Raw genomic sequence first — 16946 nt, 5'->3', positions numbered from 1 at the left:
ACCGGGCCGCACAGCCTCCTCGCCTTCCCTCCACAAAAGCAACACCAAAAAAAAAAAAAATCCCAGTAGGACTCAGTTCTTCTCGTGAGTCCCAGCAACCCTGCTCGGGGATATGCCTTCCTGCTTCTCCGAAGCTCAGGACCCTACCAATCCCACAGCAATCTAAGGAGTCGGGTGAGCTGCCTGGAACATGCCTGTTCAGAAATAGAAAGGGGGGCGGGGAAGACGCATTTGGAAGCTGGGGAGGGAGGAGAGGACGAGGGGAGGGACCTACGGGTGGGAGGAGGGGCCAATCTTCCCGAGGCTAAGAGGTAGTGTTTGCGAGGCTAGGGATTCGAGAAGGTAGTAAAATTTACTGGGTAAGGGACAGGGGTTCCTGGCCTAAAGCAGAAGGCGTCAGGCCGGCAGGCAGGCGCGGGTGCCCTGTTAGAAGGGAAGTACAGACACATTGGGTACTTCCATAAGTACCTGAACACGCAAATTATATGTAAATGAGCCCGTTTGTGTTAGCAACCGAGTTACCGTAATTGCTATCGGTGGCTTTCTCCCCTCCCCTATTCCGCAAGACTCTCTTAGTAAATTAGGCCGTGGGAGGGGCGCGGGGGGCCCGGAGGGGAGTGGAGAAAGAGAAAGGGCCGGCGGTGAAGATAGTCACCCTCACCACCCTTCTTCTATTCATCTTTAAGGACGCTGCCAAGATTACGCTCCTTATCGCTTCGGGAATGGCGCGGTAGAACCGCGTCAATCTGTCGCCGTTAGCGGCGCGACTCGAGGCCGTGGTTCTGCCTCCGAGGTCACCACCTGCCTGGGTAGCCTTTGGCCTCCCGCCTCCAGCTGCCGGACGTCGATCCCTCCAGGGAGGGGTTGGACAGGGCCAGGTCGGGAGAGGTGAGTGATCATACCCCTTCCAAACAAAACCAAACCATATACAACTAAACAAATAAACAAAAACGCGCCCTGCAGCTGGACGTCTGGTTTTGGTTTTGTGTATTTGTCAGTATTATTGATTGGGAGCCCTCTCCCTTAGAATGTCTGTCCCAACCCTCATAGGGCCTTACTTAATATTTGTCCTTGGTTGGATGCCACCTTCCCTGCCACGTAAAGTCTGATTTGGGAGGACTGAAGTAAACTCTTTCAACCTCAGTTTCTATGTCTGCAAAGTGGCTCCAGGAATATTAACACTTTACAGGGTTTTGTGAGGATTAAAAGAGAGTACAGGTTACTACCATAGCACTACATTACTATTCTTGGGACAATAATATAGCATGATGAAAGAAAACGGTCACTGCTTCTGTTTAATGGGGAGGCAGAATAGAATGAATTTCCGGAATAATAAGAAAATTAAAGAAGAAATTTTAAAAATACATGGAAGCAAATGGGGAGGCAGAGTAAAAAAAATAGTAGCTTGAAAATACCTAAGTAAAACATGCAGTGTGTACAAAAGTAGCAAATGGGGTACCCAACTGCTGAAGGAATAGAGAGGAGTATGATTAATTAATACAGAAGGGCTAGCCATTCAGTATATGGTGAATGAATGAATGGAAGACTTCTCAAAAATACTGTAAGCCACGTACTAGAAGACATACTGGGCAGGATCCAGCAGAACAAAAAAGCGGTGAGAGCATTCTGAAGACTAAACAACTGTATGTTGAAGAATAGAAATGGGAATTTGCTTGAATCCTGAGGAGAGGGCAAGCTGATAAACTAGGTTAAAGCAGGAGTACAGTAATGAAAGATGAGAAAAAAAAAGAGGCCAAGAGTGCCAAAGATAGTTTGAATTTGTCACCACTGGTCTGGAGGGGGAATCACCAGTCCACCTGTCAGGTCCTGTAACTCTTGGCCAGCTCCCAATCAGCTGTCAGGCAAGGGGCAGGAGGTGATGATCTTGCTTTAGCCTCGAGTTTAAAGTATCAAACATCCCTCCCTTCCAGGGATATTTTCCCAAAGGCCTTGAGCCCCCTGCCCCCCCTTTTTAAAAGATTTTATTTATTTAGAGATGCCTGGGTGGCTCAATTGGTTAAGCATCTGCCTTCGGCTCAGGTCGTTATCGCAGGGTCCTTCCTGGGATTGAATCCTGCATTTGGCTCCCTATTCAGTGGGGAGCCTGCCTCCCCCTCTGCCTGCTGCTCCCCCTGCTTGTACTCTGTCTCTCTCTGACAAATAAATAAATAAAATAAGATTTTGTTTATTTATTTGAGAGAGAGAGGATGAGCGGGGGGGTGGGGTACAGAGGGAGGAGTAGACTCCCTGCTGAATGCAGAGCTGGACATGGGGCTCGATCCCAGCATCCCAGGACCCCAAGACCATGACCCCAGCAGAAGTCAGACACTTACCGGACTGAGCCACCCAGGTGCCCCCTTAAGACCAGTTTTTGAAACATTGTGAAAAGGGATGTGAAAGCCCTACTTTTAATATTAGGAAGTTTTTTATTTTCCAACAACAACAAAACAAGATTTCAGGAACAGCTGTGCTCAAACTTTGAAGCAGGAACTTTTTATAGCTACAGACAGTTATTAAGTCCTTTATTATTTTTTTAGAGGGAGATGGGGGTGGTGGAGGGGCAGAAAGAGAGGGAGAGAAAAAATCTTAAGCAGGCTCCATGCCTAGTTCAGAGCCCTATGCAGACTTGATCTCACAACCCTGAGATCATGACCTGAGCTGAAATCAAGAGTCTGACACTTAACCGACTGAACCACCGCGGTGCCCCTATTAAGACTTCCATTAACCAGGTGAGGCTTTCTCCGCTGTCCTCCTCTCACAAACACAATATTAAGCAGAAGAGTGTTGAGTTTTCTGTGTTTATAGCTCTAAGGGCTCGAGTGTGAATTTCTTTGCATCTTTTTTTTTTAAAGATTTTATTTATTTATTCGACAGAGATAGAGACAGCCAGCGAGAGAGGGAACACAAGCAGGGGGAGTGGGAGAGGAAGAAGCAGGCTCATAGTGGAGGAGCCTGATGTGGGGCTCGATCCCATAACGCCGGGATCACGCCCTGAGCCGAAAGCAGACGCTTAACCGCTGTGCCACCCAGGCGCCCCTTCTTTGCATCTCTATATGACTTGGTCTTTCTTTTTCTGGAGATTTATTTATTTATTTATTTATTTACTCACTCACTCACTCACTCTCTCTATGAGTCTCCAAACCCCTCTGGTCTGAACTCAGGCAGGAGAGCTTTTATCTTTGTGTTCTAGCCGTATCCTTAGTTCCTACCACATGGAGAAAAAATTATGTTTGTTGATACAGCAACAGATGGAATGCAGAAGCAGATAGGAGAATCCAGTCAGGCATTATAGGGATTTCCAAAAACGTAAAACAATGCCAACTGTCTTACTGATTTTTTTTGTTTGTTTGTTTGGGAAAAGTTATTTTTCATAAATGAGTTAAATTAAAAATATTAACAAGTAAATAATTTGACTAAACTAGTTTTTCTTCTTTCTTCCTATTTGCTTTTCTTCTTGATCTCAGTTGTCAAATTATAAAACTGAATGCTGCTCGTTTCTTATATTAAAAGCATGACATTTATGATATTCTCTAAAATTCCTCACCATGCTAAACCTATTTTTATTTTATTTTTTAAAGATTTTATTTATTTTAGAGAGAGAGAGCATGAGCAGCAGGGAGCTGGGGGAGAAGCAGAGAGGGAGGGACAAGCAGACTCTGCACTGAGTATAGAGCCCAACGCCAGGCTTGATCTTAGGACCGTGAGGTCATGACCTGAGCTGAAATCAGGAGCCCAACCCTTAACCGACTGAGCCAGCCAGGCGCCCCTGGGATTTTTTTCAGAGAAAAGATGAAGAAGCCAGCAGTTACTGCCCAAGCCCCTACTGTGTATGAAAACAAACATTACTTCATTTATTCCTCATTACAATCCTGTGAAAGAGATACTATACCATTTCATGGAAACTGAGCTTCAGAATGGTCAAGTCATTTGTTTTCAAGGTTTTTTTATTTCAACCCACAATAAAATACATTTTATATCAGGATCACTGAAGAACACACAAATGTGTCTTCACTGAAATAAGGGTTTCATGAAATAATACCCTAACTATATGCAATGCATTCTGATATTTTCTATGCTATTTTCTTTCCCTTTTTGAAAACAGTTTTGCATCCTGCTAAATCAGTGTCACAACCCATGAATGGGTTGCAATCTACAGTTTGAAAAACTGGACTAAATAAATGTTCAAAATCATAAGTGGTAAGGTCAAGATGTGAACTGAATTCATGCTCTTTCCAGCAAACAAATGCCTTCTCATGAACATTTCTTGAATGATACATTATATATATATATATGTTGTGCTTAGCTTTAGTATACAGCCAGCAGGACAATCCTAGGCAAAGAAGGGATAGGCCTACTGAGGAATCATAATGTGAGATAAAATACTTAGACAAGTATATAATGACATTAGTCCCCCTGTTTAGTATGTGAGTGAATGTGGCATTTGCTTTCATTTCTGAAAAAAGTTGCTTATTATCCACAAAAATAAACAATAAGTTCATTTACTTGGGGCCACAGACTAGACGTGTAGAGCTTGTCTTGATTTAAAAGTAAATGATTATTTCAAATTTTAGTAAATGAAAATGAAAAAAATATGACACTTGGTGGGTGAGGCCATGGGAGTGCAGAGTAGGGTGCTGGGGAGAGAATAAGGAATGGTAGAGAGGAAGCAGTAGGCAGCCCCCAAACCTTTCATTTAGTAAACTGAAGACTGCCTAAACTACAATAACTTGTTTCATGTTAGATATTTTTAAAAGTTTTATTTATTTAAGTAATTTAAGTAATCTCTATATCCAACGTGGGTTTTGAACACACGACCCCAAGGTCAAGAGTTGCACACTTTTCCAACTGAGCCAGCCAGGTGCCCCTCATGTTAGATTTTTAATATAGGTAAAAAAATAGGCTACTTTTAAAAACAGGCTACTTAAAAACCCATGGTGGGGGGGCAGGTACTGGCCGGCTCAGTCAGAAGAGCTCTTGATCTTGGGGTCAAGAGTTCTAGCCCCACACTGGGTGTAGAGATTACTAAAAAAATAAAAAATAAACTTAAAAAAATATAAATCTCAAAATCCTCAGGTGGGCTGGTCTCCCTGAATGAATGGATACATCCCCAGTCCCAACCAAAGTAAGGACGTTTCCTTGGATGCTTCCATCTATTCTAACACCAGTGGTTTATTTTCCCATGTGCCTGTCACTTCTAATGTGTCAGCAACCGGGTCTAGTCCCTCTTCTCCTCCTACATGGAACCGTCTGCCTGGCTGGTTCCTTCTGATTCCAGTTCCTTCATCCTCTAATCGAAACTTCATACCTTTCATCCATTCATTCAGTCAACAGGTAACTATAATATTGGTTTTATGTTCTTCTAGTTGACTTCTCAGTATTGTTCATACACACCCCTTCTGCCTGCTAGGTCTCTATGGGGGGGTTGTTCTGCCATGCCTCTAGTCACATCTCACATCCCCAAAACTCTGCTTTTTCTGGAATGTCTTCCTCTTTTTCACCTAAGCTCCACATACCTTAAAGGCTTAACTCAAGCGTATCTTTTCCATGAAACCTTTCCCAAATTATTCAGCCCAAAGTAATCTCTCTGAACTTAATAGCTCTTATGCAGAATGAGTACTGTGATTTAACTCTTTTTACCATATGTCTTATGTTGTTCTGTCCTTGCTTTATGAGTTAGAATTGTCCAGCTAACTCCTACTTACCTCTACTGGAAGTCAGCCCTGATCCCCTTGTGACCTATATGCTAGTCCTCTGGGCCCCCACAGCTCTTTGTGCTTAATGCTAACATAACTGTTATGGTGCCACTGTGCTGTGATCATTATTGACTTGAAGTCAGAGCCTAAGTCGACTGGCTTCTAATAAGTTCCTGGCACTTAAAAAACAAGAAGGAAAATATAAAAACTGCAGTAATGCCTATTTCTGGCAGCCTGGATAAGGCAAAGGGCTCTCCCATTAAAATACAAGTAAAGCCTGGATAAATTACAACATAATGTTTAGTACATTGCTGGGCTCTTTAGAAAGTAAGAGAAATCATGAAAGGAAGAAAAAAAATAACATTAAGCTGAAACCTATCTGAAAGACGAGCAACATGCAGCAGGAGCAGCGGGTTTCCCTTGGGAACAAATGCCAACATCAGTATTGTGAACTGAGGCTAAGCCTTGGACCTAGCCACGGAACGGGGGAACACCTGGGACTCCCGGATTGAACTGAGACTCCTGAGGGGCTAATAGAGTCTCGGTCAGGAGCACCATTTGGCTTCTGGCACAAGCAAATGCAAACCCTCTCCGGAAGAAAGTATCCCCAATTTAGGCTCTCTGGACTCCCATAGATTACGTTTAACAAAATATGAGCTCAAAACCCCCAAATTGAGAATATACGAGGAAACAAGCTACCACAGGCAAGACTGACCAGAAAACAAAACAGTTAGATATCGAGCATAAGTTACAGAAACACAACAATACCAACAAATTTCAAAGGTTAGTATCAGAGCACCACATCTCTGAGCACAAATGATTAAGCTGAAAATGGATATCAAAAAGATAAAATTTTAAACACTCAAACATTTGGAAATTCATAAAACTTTTCTAAATAACTCATAAGTTTAAAAAAGTCATGAAGGTAATTTAAATATTCTTAGGACTAAGTTATAATTAAAATACAGCAAAAAAAAAAAAAATTGAAGGAATGTAGAGAAACAGGTCCTTAAAAACTTACAGTAGAAAAACAGAGCTTGAAAATTAATTAGATAAGTGTCAAATTAAGATGTTATGGAAGAACATAAAATTAAATCTAAAGAAAGCAGAAGGAAATATTATAGATAATATCCATAATTAATGAAATGGAGAACAATACATAAGGGAGAAGATTGACAAAGCCCAAAGTAGTAGCTGAACATAGACAAATAAAATAACACATTTCTGGTGCAATTGATGAGGAGGAAATAAGAAGGTAAAAGTAAACAGTAGAAATGAAAAGAAGGACATGACTGGGGCGCCTGGGTGGCTCAGTTGTTAAGCATCTGCCTTTGGCTCAGGGCGTGATCCTGGCATTCTGCGATGGAGCCCTACGCCGGGCTCCTCTGCTGGGAGCCTGCTTCTTCCTCTCCCATTCCCCCTGCTGTGTTCCCTCTCGCTGGCTGTCTCTCTGTCTGTCAAATAAATAAATAAAAGTCTTAAAGGAAAAGAAAAGAAAAGACGGACATGACTACCCAGAGAGCAGAGGCAAAAAAAAAAAAAAAAAAGAAAAGAAAAGAAAAATTTCATTAAAAAAAAAAAAGACATGAAATGCACAAAATCCTAGAAAAACTCTTAACCTAAATTGACTCAAAAAGAAATAGAAAGTCCAGACAGCCTATAATTATTAAAGAAATTGAATCGAGGGTTAAAATTTTTCCCAAAATAAATGCCAGGCAAAGATGGTTCGACAGCTGAGTTTTACCAAACTGTCAAGGGACAGCTCATTTCAATCTAATGTCAACTGTTCCAAAGAATAAGAAAAGAGGGGGGCGCCTGGGTGGCACAGCGGTTAAGCGTCTGCCTTCGGCTCAGGGCGTGATCCCGGCGTTGTGGGATCGAGCCCCACATCAGGCTCCTCCGCTATGAGCCTGCTTCTTCCTCTCCCACTCCCCCTGCTTGTGTTCCCTCTCTCGCTGGCTGTCTCTATCTCTGTCGAATAAATAAATAAAATCTTTAAAAAAAAAGAACAAGAAAAGAGGGAACAGTCCCCAACTCAGAGGGTGTATAGACCAAATGAACCATCTTAGAAACCTTTTTAAAAATCTTACTTCAAAAAAGACACTAACAGTTACAAGAATGTTCTTAGCAGCATTGTTTGCAATAGCAAAAAATTGGAAACAACCCAAATGTCCATTAATAGGTGAATGCATAAATAACTCATGGTTTATGTACTTGATGGAATATCACACAGGTGAAAATGAACGAATTACAGCTACTTACAACATAGATGAATCTTAGAAATAATGTTAAGTGAAAAAAGGCAAACTTCAGCGGACTATTAGAGCACAAAATTTTTGTAAAGCTAAAAACAAAATTGAATGATAATTTTTAAAGAATATCATACATAATGGTTAAATAGATACACACACACGTGTGTGTGTGTTTATGGCAGGCAAGTAATAAACACAAAATTAAGGACAGTGGTCACCTCTAGGGAGAGGCACTGGGATAGGAATGGATAGGAACACAAGAAACTCAATGGTATTTCTAATGTTTTAATGTATAAGTTGGGTGATGGGTCAAAGGTGTTCATTTAATATTATGTTTCATAATTTATTCATGTTAAATATATTCTTTATAGATACCAAATATTACATATTATAATTTTAAAAAATCTGGTGGAAACAAATGAGTGAAGTCTCCCTGAAAGAAAATCTGTTTCCTGGGTAGAACCAAGATTCCCTGACAGAAGCTACCCTTATGCAGAAGACGACGTAGGTCCTCAGTAAATATTGGTTGGTTTACTGCTTTTTGAAGGATAACGTCTGGGTTCCCTTCTTACTGGTGCTGGCTGATGTGCAAAGCTACCTCCTGCCATACACCTAGCCTAGACCCACAATCCTGGCTGAAATCCTGACACATGTATGACAAGAGACTGACACCTGGTGGATACAGAATGGATTTAATAAAATGACTAGGAAGTAAATCTTTCACTCCACTTGGTGAAAGTGGCAGTAGGGTCGGGGATAGGGAAGCAGAATGAGGAGAAAACTAACATTCAGAAACAAGAAAGGGAAGGATCTCCATCTCTGAAATGTAGGGATTGTCATCTAAATGAGACAAAAGAGATAGTCCCTAAAGGAGAGTGTCTTCCTTCTCATTCCTTCTGAGCCTACAAGAGGAAAGAGGTTATAGCTGCAGTAAGGAAAATGCAAGATGGTGAGGGAAAAAGGAAACAGGTGTAGCTTATCCCAACCTAGCAAGCTAAAACCACAAGTACTTCCTGGTATTGGCCAGGTGTCAGCTGCCTCCCCAGGAACTGCCCGCATCAGTTCCCAATTGGAGACCTATGTGATTCTAAGGAGGCTGATCACAGCCTTTCCCTGATGTAGAAAGAGTAAATTAGCATACACCATCCTTCTGGCCACAGTGATTGGTTAGGGATTGGCATGTGACCCAGGCTGGCCTAATCAGAGTCCATCTTAGGCTTTGCTAGGATGCCTGGTGCAAAGATGCCCCCCCCCCCTTTCTGGTTGGATATAAACGAGAAAATGTATACCCCCAGGAGTTCTGGCAGCCACTAGGTGGCCCAGGTTTCAGATGATCCTACAGAAGGTAGCAGCAGGGGAGAAATCAATCAGGTATTTAGAGACACACTGAGCCACGGCATCAGCTTTTCCTGGAGCCAGTACTACCTCTGGACTTTCCAGTTACGTGAGCCAGTAAGTCTATTTTTAAGCCAGTTTGAGTTAGTTTTACGATTTAAAACCAAAAGATTCCTAGCCTGTACATTCATCATACTTAGTCCATCCCTATCTTCCCATAGGAGAGCACAGAGATCCTGGTAGGACAGTCATGACAGATCTATCAATGGCTTTAGCCAAGGGTATCAAGCTGGAATGGTCAGAGGCAGGAGCCAGACACTGTGTAAGACAGGGTGCCTCAGCTGTCTGTGCATGAGAACGAATTCCCTCAGGAAAAGAAGAGCCAAACGAGAAGCAAGTGCAGAGGGGCCTCTACTAGGCAGGCAGAGTTGATGCGGATATAAACGCTCTTCCCCACATACCTATCATGGGGGTGTGGCGCTGGGGTCTTTCCCCTCGTGGGATAAGGAATTGTGAAGCATGTGCCCCTTTAAGTCTTTATTACCCTGCGCTGCGGTGTCTGCCTCTCCCTTTACCAAATGAAGAGCTTCCTTTTGGCTTCTACTGCCCTTGATGACACTCACTTTTGAGGTGACCAGAGGAATTTTATCTTCTGCTTCTTTGGCATGCCAGGAACTGGGGCCCCTTCCTCCCCTGGAAACAGCGCCATCTTCCTGACCCTGGGCAAGCACCATCCCCTTCTCAGCCTCTCCCACTGGCCCTGGCCTCCCGGACCCTCCAGCTGAGTTGCTTTCCCCTCCAGAGGCCCATGTCTCCCGTGGTAACCTTGGGGACTGGGCAGAGTCCATGGCAACTGCTGACTTGTCAGGGGGAGAGGTCCTTTCCTTACTTCCACCCGATTTTTTTCGAGGGCGCCCCCGTTTTCTTTTGGCATCACTTCCTGTATCCTCTATATCCTGCTTTGCTGCTTTAGCAGGTGGATCCTGCCCAATGGCCTCACTCACAGGTACTTCAGCTGTCCTCTTGACACCCTTGTCATGGGGTCCCGGGTCACCACCTATGCCTACTTCCCTGTTCTCTGTGCCTTGCGGCTGAGTGAGTGCCCCAGGCAGGGCTTGCCCAGGCCCGGGTCCGGGTCCGGGTCCGGGTCCAGGTCCAGGCAAAGCAGGAACGGTTGGTAAGATCATGTTAATGATGGGCACAGCTGCCTGGGGTCCCCCAGCCCTACTGGGCAGAGGCAGTGTAGCCACTTTCAGGCCTGAAGAAAGCTTGGGGGCCAGGATGGGTGGAGAGACTCGGATTGGTGGAATAAGTGAGCGAGGGGCCCGGGGAAGGAGCAGAGGCAGCCGGGCCACCAGGGCATTAACCTGTGGGTTATTGGCTGCTGGGGCTGGGCTCTCCACTACACTTTTCTTCCGCTCGCCACGTGCAGGGGGGCCAGCCCCAGCCCGGGGCTCCAGCTCCTTAGGAGGCTAAAAGGTAAAGAGAGGACACAGTAAGTGGGAAGACTAGACATCAGAGCAAACACAGACACAGGAGGGTGAGAAAATATGGGAAAGGGGATACTTAGCCTCCAGCCCAGGGCAGCTAGGTCAGGGGCATCGACTTCCTTACCTGGGCTGGTCTCTCTGGTTTCTTATGGACTCCACCTTCTAGGCTCTCTACACCATTCTTGGATTTAGATGACCGCTCCCGAGGGCCACGTTCATCGTCTTCTGTAGAGGTGCCGGAAAAGGTAATAAGGCGAGGGTGAGGAGGAAACAATGGCCAAGTGAGGTGACTCTGACTGACTGACTGGTGGAGAAGGGGGAAGAGGTGGTCTAAGGCATGTCCTAATGTCCTACAAGGGTCACTAGGAATAGAAGACACACGCACGGTGTCTCTGTCCTAGTAGGGGGGAGGGCCTATGAAGTTGAAAGTGGCTGAGAGTTTCTTAGGACATGAGAGAGTCTCCACCCACCAGCAAGCCCCATCGCCCTGAGCACGTGGGCATGGGCCGATCGAGCAGAGATGAGGTGCTGCTGTAGCAGGAAGCGGGCGACCTCAACAATGGAGCTGAAGGACCGTTTCAGGATTCGTTCTGCCCAGTCACAGGTCAGAGCACAGGCCGCCTCCACCAACTCATCCCGAGGTGCTGGGGTTACTTCTGGGCCCATTTCTGGCTACAGTGGGGAAGAACATGCCCAATCACACTCCAAACTAAAGAACCCTTGGCCCCTCTCAGATACCAATGTCAGCCATAGTTAAGAGCAGACTGGAGATGGGAGTAACTCATCCCAGAAACCCACAAATTCTCTTCATCCTCTGCCTGAGCCACAGGGTAGGGAGAAGGGCATATCCTATACGGATATGGTATATAGGATAGGTATATAGGTATCCTAGGTATATAGGATACCTAGAAGCTATGTGCAGAATGACCTAGGCTATGTCAGCCCTCCGCCTTGGGGAGAAGAGTGCAATCGGAGGGTTGGTCGTTACTTACACTGTCGGAGCCCTTCAGGTCAAGTCCAGGCAAGGGTGGCATAGATACCAAGGTCTTCCGTCGTATGCCACTGTAGCAATATCTGAGGCGAGTTAAAGAGCAGCCAACAGTGGGGAGCTCCAAGCCCGTGGGAAGGTTAAGCTGTTTCCACTCCCGGCCCTCCACACCCTAAGTTTTCCTCCCTGGGTCCTCCAACCCCAATCTTTCCATTCAAGGATATTTGGATTGGCCCCGACCGCCAAGCCTTCGGGCCTTGATGTCAGGGAAGATCTCTCTGATGATTTTGCCGAAGTTGGCTGTGCTGAGTGGGCGGCAACAGGCGAGGCTCTCACAATACTTCCTGAGTGTGTGGGGGGCAGAGTGGGAAGACACTCAGAGAAGGAGGTCATGGTTAGATTTGGAGGGTCCCTGGCATCAGGTCTGGGAAACCCTTTAAGAAGTCAGGCTCTATCAAGGCAGGGAGCTCTCCAGGGATGAGGGGGTAATTCTATGCCCACCAACCCACACCCCCTGCCCCGGCCCCATTCACCCACCGATAGGCATCATAAACACTTTGCTTTGGCAAACAGGTGTCAGTATGCTCTTCTAGGTGGTTGCGGATCCACCTGTAGGCATACATGTACTCCTCATTGCTGAGTGTACTTGGCTCTGAGCTGCAAGAGAAGTAAAAGGGACAAGCCTTACTAAGATCCTAACAGTTGTGGTTCTAGCCAGACCACTTTGGCAGTACTGCACCAAATCACTTCACCCAGAACCCACCTTTTCCTGGTGAACCAGGGCAGAACCGGGACGATTCTTCTCCTCAAGGACAGCTGTTATGGGTATTCCTATTTCCCCAGCTCCATCCCACAGAGCCCTCCTTTAAGAACCAGAACCTCTGATATCTGAAACTCTAGCACCCACCTACCTTTTGTCTCCAGTACTGGGCCCTGAGGGGAGCTGAAGGTAGAGATATAGCTTGTCGTTGTCTGAGAATTTCTGTACATCTTGCTGAGGTAGGGAGGAAGAGAGAGGCAGGAGAAAAAATAAGGCCAAGAAAGACCCAAGATAGGATCTTCTTTTTTTTTTAATGATTTTTTATTATATTATGTTAGCCACCATACAGTACATCCCCGGTTTCCGATGTAAGGCTCGATGATTCATTAGTTGTGTATAACACCCAGTGCACCATGCAATATGTGCCCTCCTTACTACCCATCACCAGCCTATCCCATTCCCCCACCCCCCTCCCCTCTGAGGCCCTCAGTTTGTTTCTCATAGTCCATAGTCTCTCATGTTTCATTCCCCCTTCTGATTACCCCCCCTTTCTTTATCCCTTTCTTCCCCTACCGATCATCCTAGTTCTTATGTTCCATAGATGAGAGAAACCTAATGATAATTGTCTTTCTCTGCTTGACTTATTTCACTTAGCATTATCTCCTCCAGTGCCGTCCATGTTGCAGCAAATGTTGAGAACTCATTCTTTCTGATAGCTGAGTAATATTCCATTGTATATACGGACCACAACTTCTTAATCCAGTCAGCAAGATAGGATCTTCTGATCCTTCCCCAAAAGTCTAGCTGCCTTAGAGACTGTCAGACCGAAAAGGACCCTAGAAATGACTTGGGGCTAGGTGTTCACTGTGCTCTAAGGAGTGCCCTTGTAGCTACCGTGCTGAGAGGGGTAGCGCAGGAGATCGGCTTTGATATTCCTACTGAGCGTCTATACAACAGGTCACAGAGAGAGGAAGTAAGATGCCCAAGGTCAAACTGGCACAAGTTGCAAAGCCAATTATCTTCTGACAGAGAAGACAACACTGCCTCTGCCACATGAACCTTTCAGCCATGCATAGCTTCATCGTCCTCATCCCGCACCAACTCCACCTCTCTATTGCCCTCTTCCCAAAAATACTTACCAGGATTCCCTCGACTTTGTTCTGCACGGCCTTGCTGCGGAGAAGAGGAGAAAGCTGGAGGTCACACACAAGCTTTTCTCTGGTGTCTTATTGTTAGGGAGAGGAAGAGGGATGAGATGCTTCACAGGTGCCCAGCAACTGCTCCCCATGCTCAGATGCACTTGCTCAGGGAGAGGCAGTGAAGGGCTACAGTCCTGGAGCAAGGTTTGGACGTGGTGATGAGTACTTACGAAATGGTACCTCGGAGCCTCTGAAGAAGGGTGGTGGGTTCTCCCGCCTCAGCGCTACCTGAGGGGGCCCTTCCCCCAGTCTTCGGGCTCTTAGCATCCGGTTCATCTTCTGCCATCCCGGCATGAGGGCTAGAGTTGAGAGGAGACCAGGCATAAAGATTTAACCTCCCTTCCCCTGGAGGCCCCGGGACACTCCTCATCTCCCTACCCCAAAACACAGAAAAACAGAAAGAAAGCCTCTGAATTTCCTCAGTGGTCTTTTTTTTCACCACTTGCCTTCTCCAAAAATTAGAAATTATCCCATTACTTCTCCAGGCCCGCATATACCCAAAGAGATCTTTGCCATCTCCATTCTATCTGCCCCACCTTTCTGCAGTCTCCTCAATGTGGAAAACCGTAAAGGAAGAGATAGAGGGACTGGGAATCGACGTTAGACATGTCCATCTGTGCCTCTGCCCCGAACTGCCCTCATCCCCTTAAAAAAACAATAACAACCACAAAACAAAGTTCTCCAATTCTCTAAGCTACTCCTCACCCCTGAATTTTCCTGGGAGGTCAGAAAGGATACGGACATATTCTGCCCTTCCAGCCTTGGAAAACACTGGGCCCAAGTTCTCATTACTTAATCTCACCACGGCTTCCCCCGCGGCTCCCCCTCCCCACGTCGCCAGTCCCTACGTCATCTCCCTCAACCTCCCATCCTGAGGCGCACCCCCTCCCTTCCCCCTGCATTCAATCCCGCGTTGCTGCAAGGTGGGGGTTTCAGGGTGGCGAACTCCTGGGCTGGGCGTAGGAAACCCGGTTGGGGGAACGGGGTCCCAGATTCCGGGCACGTGCACATGGGTGAAGGAGCTGTTGAAAATACAGCCAAAATCTTTTTCTGCTCTCCTCCCAACTCATACTGCCCCCTCCCTACCTTTGAACAGTCGCCTTCCAACACAAGCAACAATAAAGGTAAGGGAGAAAGAGAAACTACCTCGTAGCCACCTTCACTTCAGCCCAGCCCCACGGTCCTGGCCCAGCGGGCTCGTGCGTTGCTTTATTTTCTTTTTTCTGAATGGCTGGAACAGTCCCGATCTGCCTAGATACTCGGACGACCTGCTCTCTCATTGGTCGTTGCTACCACCCGGAGACAGAAGGCGCCGTGCTCGCACCGGCGGCAGCTTAAGTCTGCCTGGTAACAGATTCTGATTGGTCAATAGGAGAGGGAAAATCCAAAGTTGGTCTTATTTGAGTGAAGAGGGGGAAGTCCGGGTTAGGTTTCGGTTAAAACTGGGGTCGGTTGGGACTGCCGGTCCCAAGAGGTTCTTCTCTTAAAGGGACCGCAGGACGAAAGACCAGGCGCTGGGTTCCCTTTGGAGCTTACTTTTCCTTTGCCCCCTCCTTCCGGGTTTCAGTTTTGCCTTCGATCGTCAGAGCTACTGGAAGAAAAGAATCAATGGATGACTAAAAAAAAAAAAAAAAAAAAAAAAAAAAAAAAAAAGCTAGAAAATAATGGGTAGTAGTGATGGAGGTTCGCTGTAAGCTCACATACCCTCCTTTTGATGAGAAACAAGTTGAGCACCCCCCCCCCCCCCCCCCCCCTCAACAGCATACAGGCACTCCACAACAAATCTGCAAACACAGGCTTACATTCCTCTCTGATGGATGGAGGCCTCGACACCTCCGCAGCTGTACCGCATTTAGTTAAAATGCCAAGCGTTCCTGGATTTCCCGTGGGTACTTTATTTCCTTACGAAGAGTTGCTAAGGTCTCTGCATCCCCGTAGTTCGGCACTCAGCGAACCTTGGAATTTTGACTGACACCCCCAGGGGGTGCTGGATGCCCACAGGAACTCTCTACTCTCAGAGAACATTGTATTGTATAGGTCATGGGTTCTTAAACCTTTTCGTTAAGAATTATTTTAGGTCATGAATCAAACGAAAGCAGTGAACCCTCTGCCATGAAAAATGCACATGCAGACCAAGTTTCGCATCTAATTTCAGAGGTCAGGGACTGTAGGTTAACATTCTTTTGCATGGATGTATTTTGTTTTGCACAACAGGTATGTTACACTGAAAACATATTCGCAGTCCGACTTTTAAAACATTCTCTAGTCTCATCATCGGTGTACTTTTGTAAAGAGGACAGCAATACTGTCTGATCGAGTCACCTTTGATTTGCCCTTTACAGCCTGCAATAACCTACTACTCTCTTCTGTGGGTACTGGAGAACCCAAGGAATTGCAGAGTTTGGGGGAATAAGGATATACTCACAAGAAGGTTTTCTAATAACAGCAAAAATTTATTGGTGTTTACTGTGTGCTAGACACCATCCCAAATGATAAACACCTCATTAAATGCTCATGGCAGCTCTTTGAAGTAGGTAGTTACTGTCTCTGTTTTACAGGCAAAGAAACTGAGATTCGGAGAAGTGAAGGGACTTGGCCGCAGTTATATATGTAGTAAGTGCTGGAGTCAGGATCCAAAGACAGGCAGTCTGCCTTCAGAGCCCATTCTCTCGAGCACTGACCTAGACTATGTGTATACATACTTGAAAATACTCATATACAAATATGGGTATAGACTGATGGAAAGATACCCCCAACCACCACTATTTTATGAAGGGAGATATAGGGCACTTTGATTAGAAAAAGAGATTGGGGTAAATTATGCTGGCTTAGGAATTTGCAGGTGCCAGGGAATAAATGGAAACTTCAGTAAAGGGAGAAAAAGTATCATAGCTGTGTAAGGGAGATTATTTTGACAGCACTATAAGAAGGTGAGGTTGCATGGGGGGAAAGGCTTAAGACGGAGAAAAACAGGCAAGTATTCACTTATGCCAAGCACTGTGTTAAAAGCAGGGGATACAGCGCTGAATAAGGTATAATGTTCCTTGCCCTGAGAAGTAACAATAAAAATGATCTGATAAGCATCACCACAATAACAGCAAGTATTTATCTAGAGCTTAATATGTGCTGAGGATTTTTCTAAGGGCCTCACATATGTTGCCACTTTATCTCATAGCAACTCTATCAGATAGGTGCTGTGATTAACCCTATTATACAGATGAGAAGACTA

The 16946-nt window shown here is 45.6% G+C and overlaps 1 protein-coding gene and 1 long non-coding RNA gene across 4 annotated transcripts; one reads left to right on the top strand and one right to left on the bottom strand.

Annotated features, from left to right (window-relative positions):
* Positions 1-40: 40 nt before the first annotated feature.
* Positions 41-965, top strand: LOC121102011. Its single transcript, XR_005833998.1, has 2 exons — positions 41-174; positions 687-965. It is a non-coding gene; the product is annotated as an uncharacterized LOC121102011 (long non-coding RNA).
* Positions 966-8214: 7249 nt separating this feature from the next.
* Positions 8215-15709, bottom strand: RFX5 (regulatory factor X5). 3 transcript variants are annotated; one of them, XM_008695670.2, is made up of 10 exons: positions 14864-15709; positions 13888-14016; positions 13658-13691; positions 12670-12752; positions 12296-12415; positions 11983-12102; positions 11763-11844; positions 11241-11442; positions 10895-10995; positions 8215-10752 (listed from the first exon to the last, which is right to left on the bottom strand). In XM_008695670.2, the coding sequence occupies exons 1-10, from the start codon at positions 14995-14997 to the stop codon at positions 9745-9747; spliced, it is 2013 nt and encodes a 670-aa protein (XP_008693892.1). In that variant the 5' UTR covers positions 14998-15709; the 3' UTR covers positions 8215-9744. The 3 variants fall into 3 exon arrangements, with proteins under 3 accessions (XP_008693892.1, XP_008693893.1, XP_008693894.1); XM_008695671.2 differs by having other exon boundaries at positions 14804-14894; XM_008695672.2 differs by lacking the exon at positions 14864-15709 and adding an exon at positions 14423-14779.
* Positions 15710-16946: the final 1237 nt, after the last annotated feature.

The sequence above is a fragment of the Ursus maritimus genome, unplaced genomic scaffold (assembly GCF_017311325.1).
Source record: "Ursus maritimus isolate PB19 unplaced genomic scaffold, ASM1731132v1 scaffold_12, whole genome shotgun sequence".
In the NCBI taxonomy this organism is placed as follows: Eukaryota; Metazoa; Chordata; class Mammalia; order Carnivora; family Ursidae; genus Ursus; species Ursus maritimus.
Note: the sequence above shows the minus strand (reverse complement) of the source record. Positions and strands in the feature narration are given on the sequence as shown.

Bases quoted from the DNA above. Each gene is read 5' to 3' on its own strand.
- RFX5 (XM_008695670.2), bottom strand. From the start codon at position 14,997: ATGAGAGAGCAGGTCGTCCGAGTATCTAGGCAGATCGGGACTGTTCCA. The intron at 13,692-13,887 runs GTAAGTACTCAT...TCTTCTCCGCAG, and splicing joins AGGCTCCGAGGTACCATTTC to CAAGGCCGTGCAGAACAAAG. The intron at 11,845-11,982 runs ATATCCTTGAAT...AACTCGCCTCAG, and splicing joins GGCGGTCGGGGCCAATCCAA to ATATTGCTACAGTGGCATAC.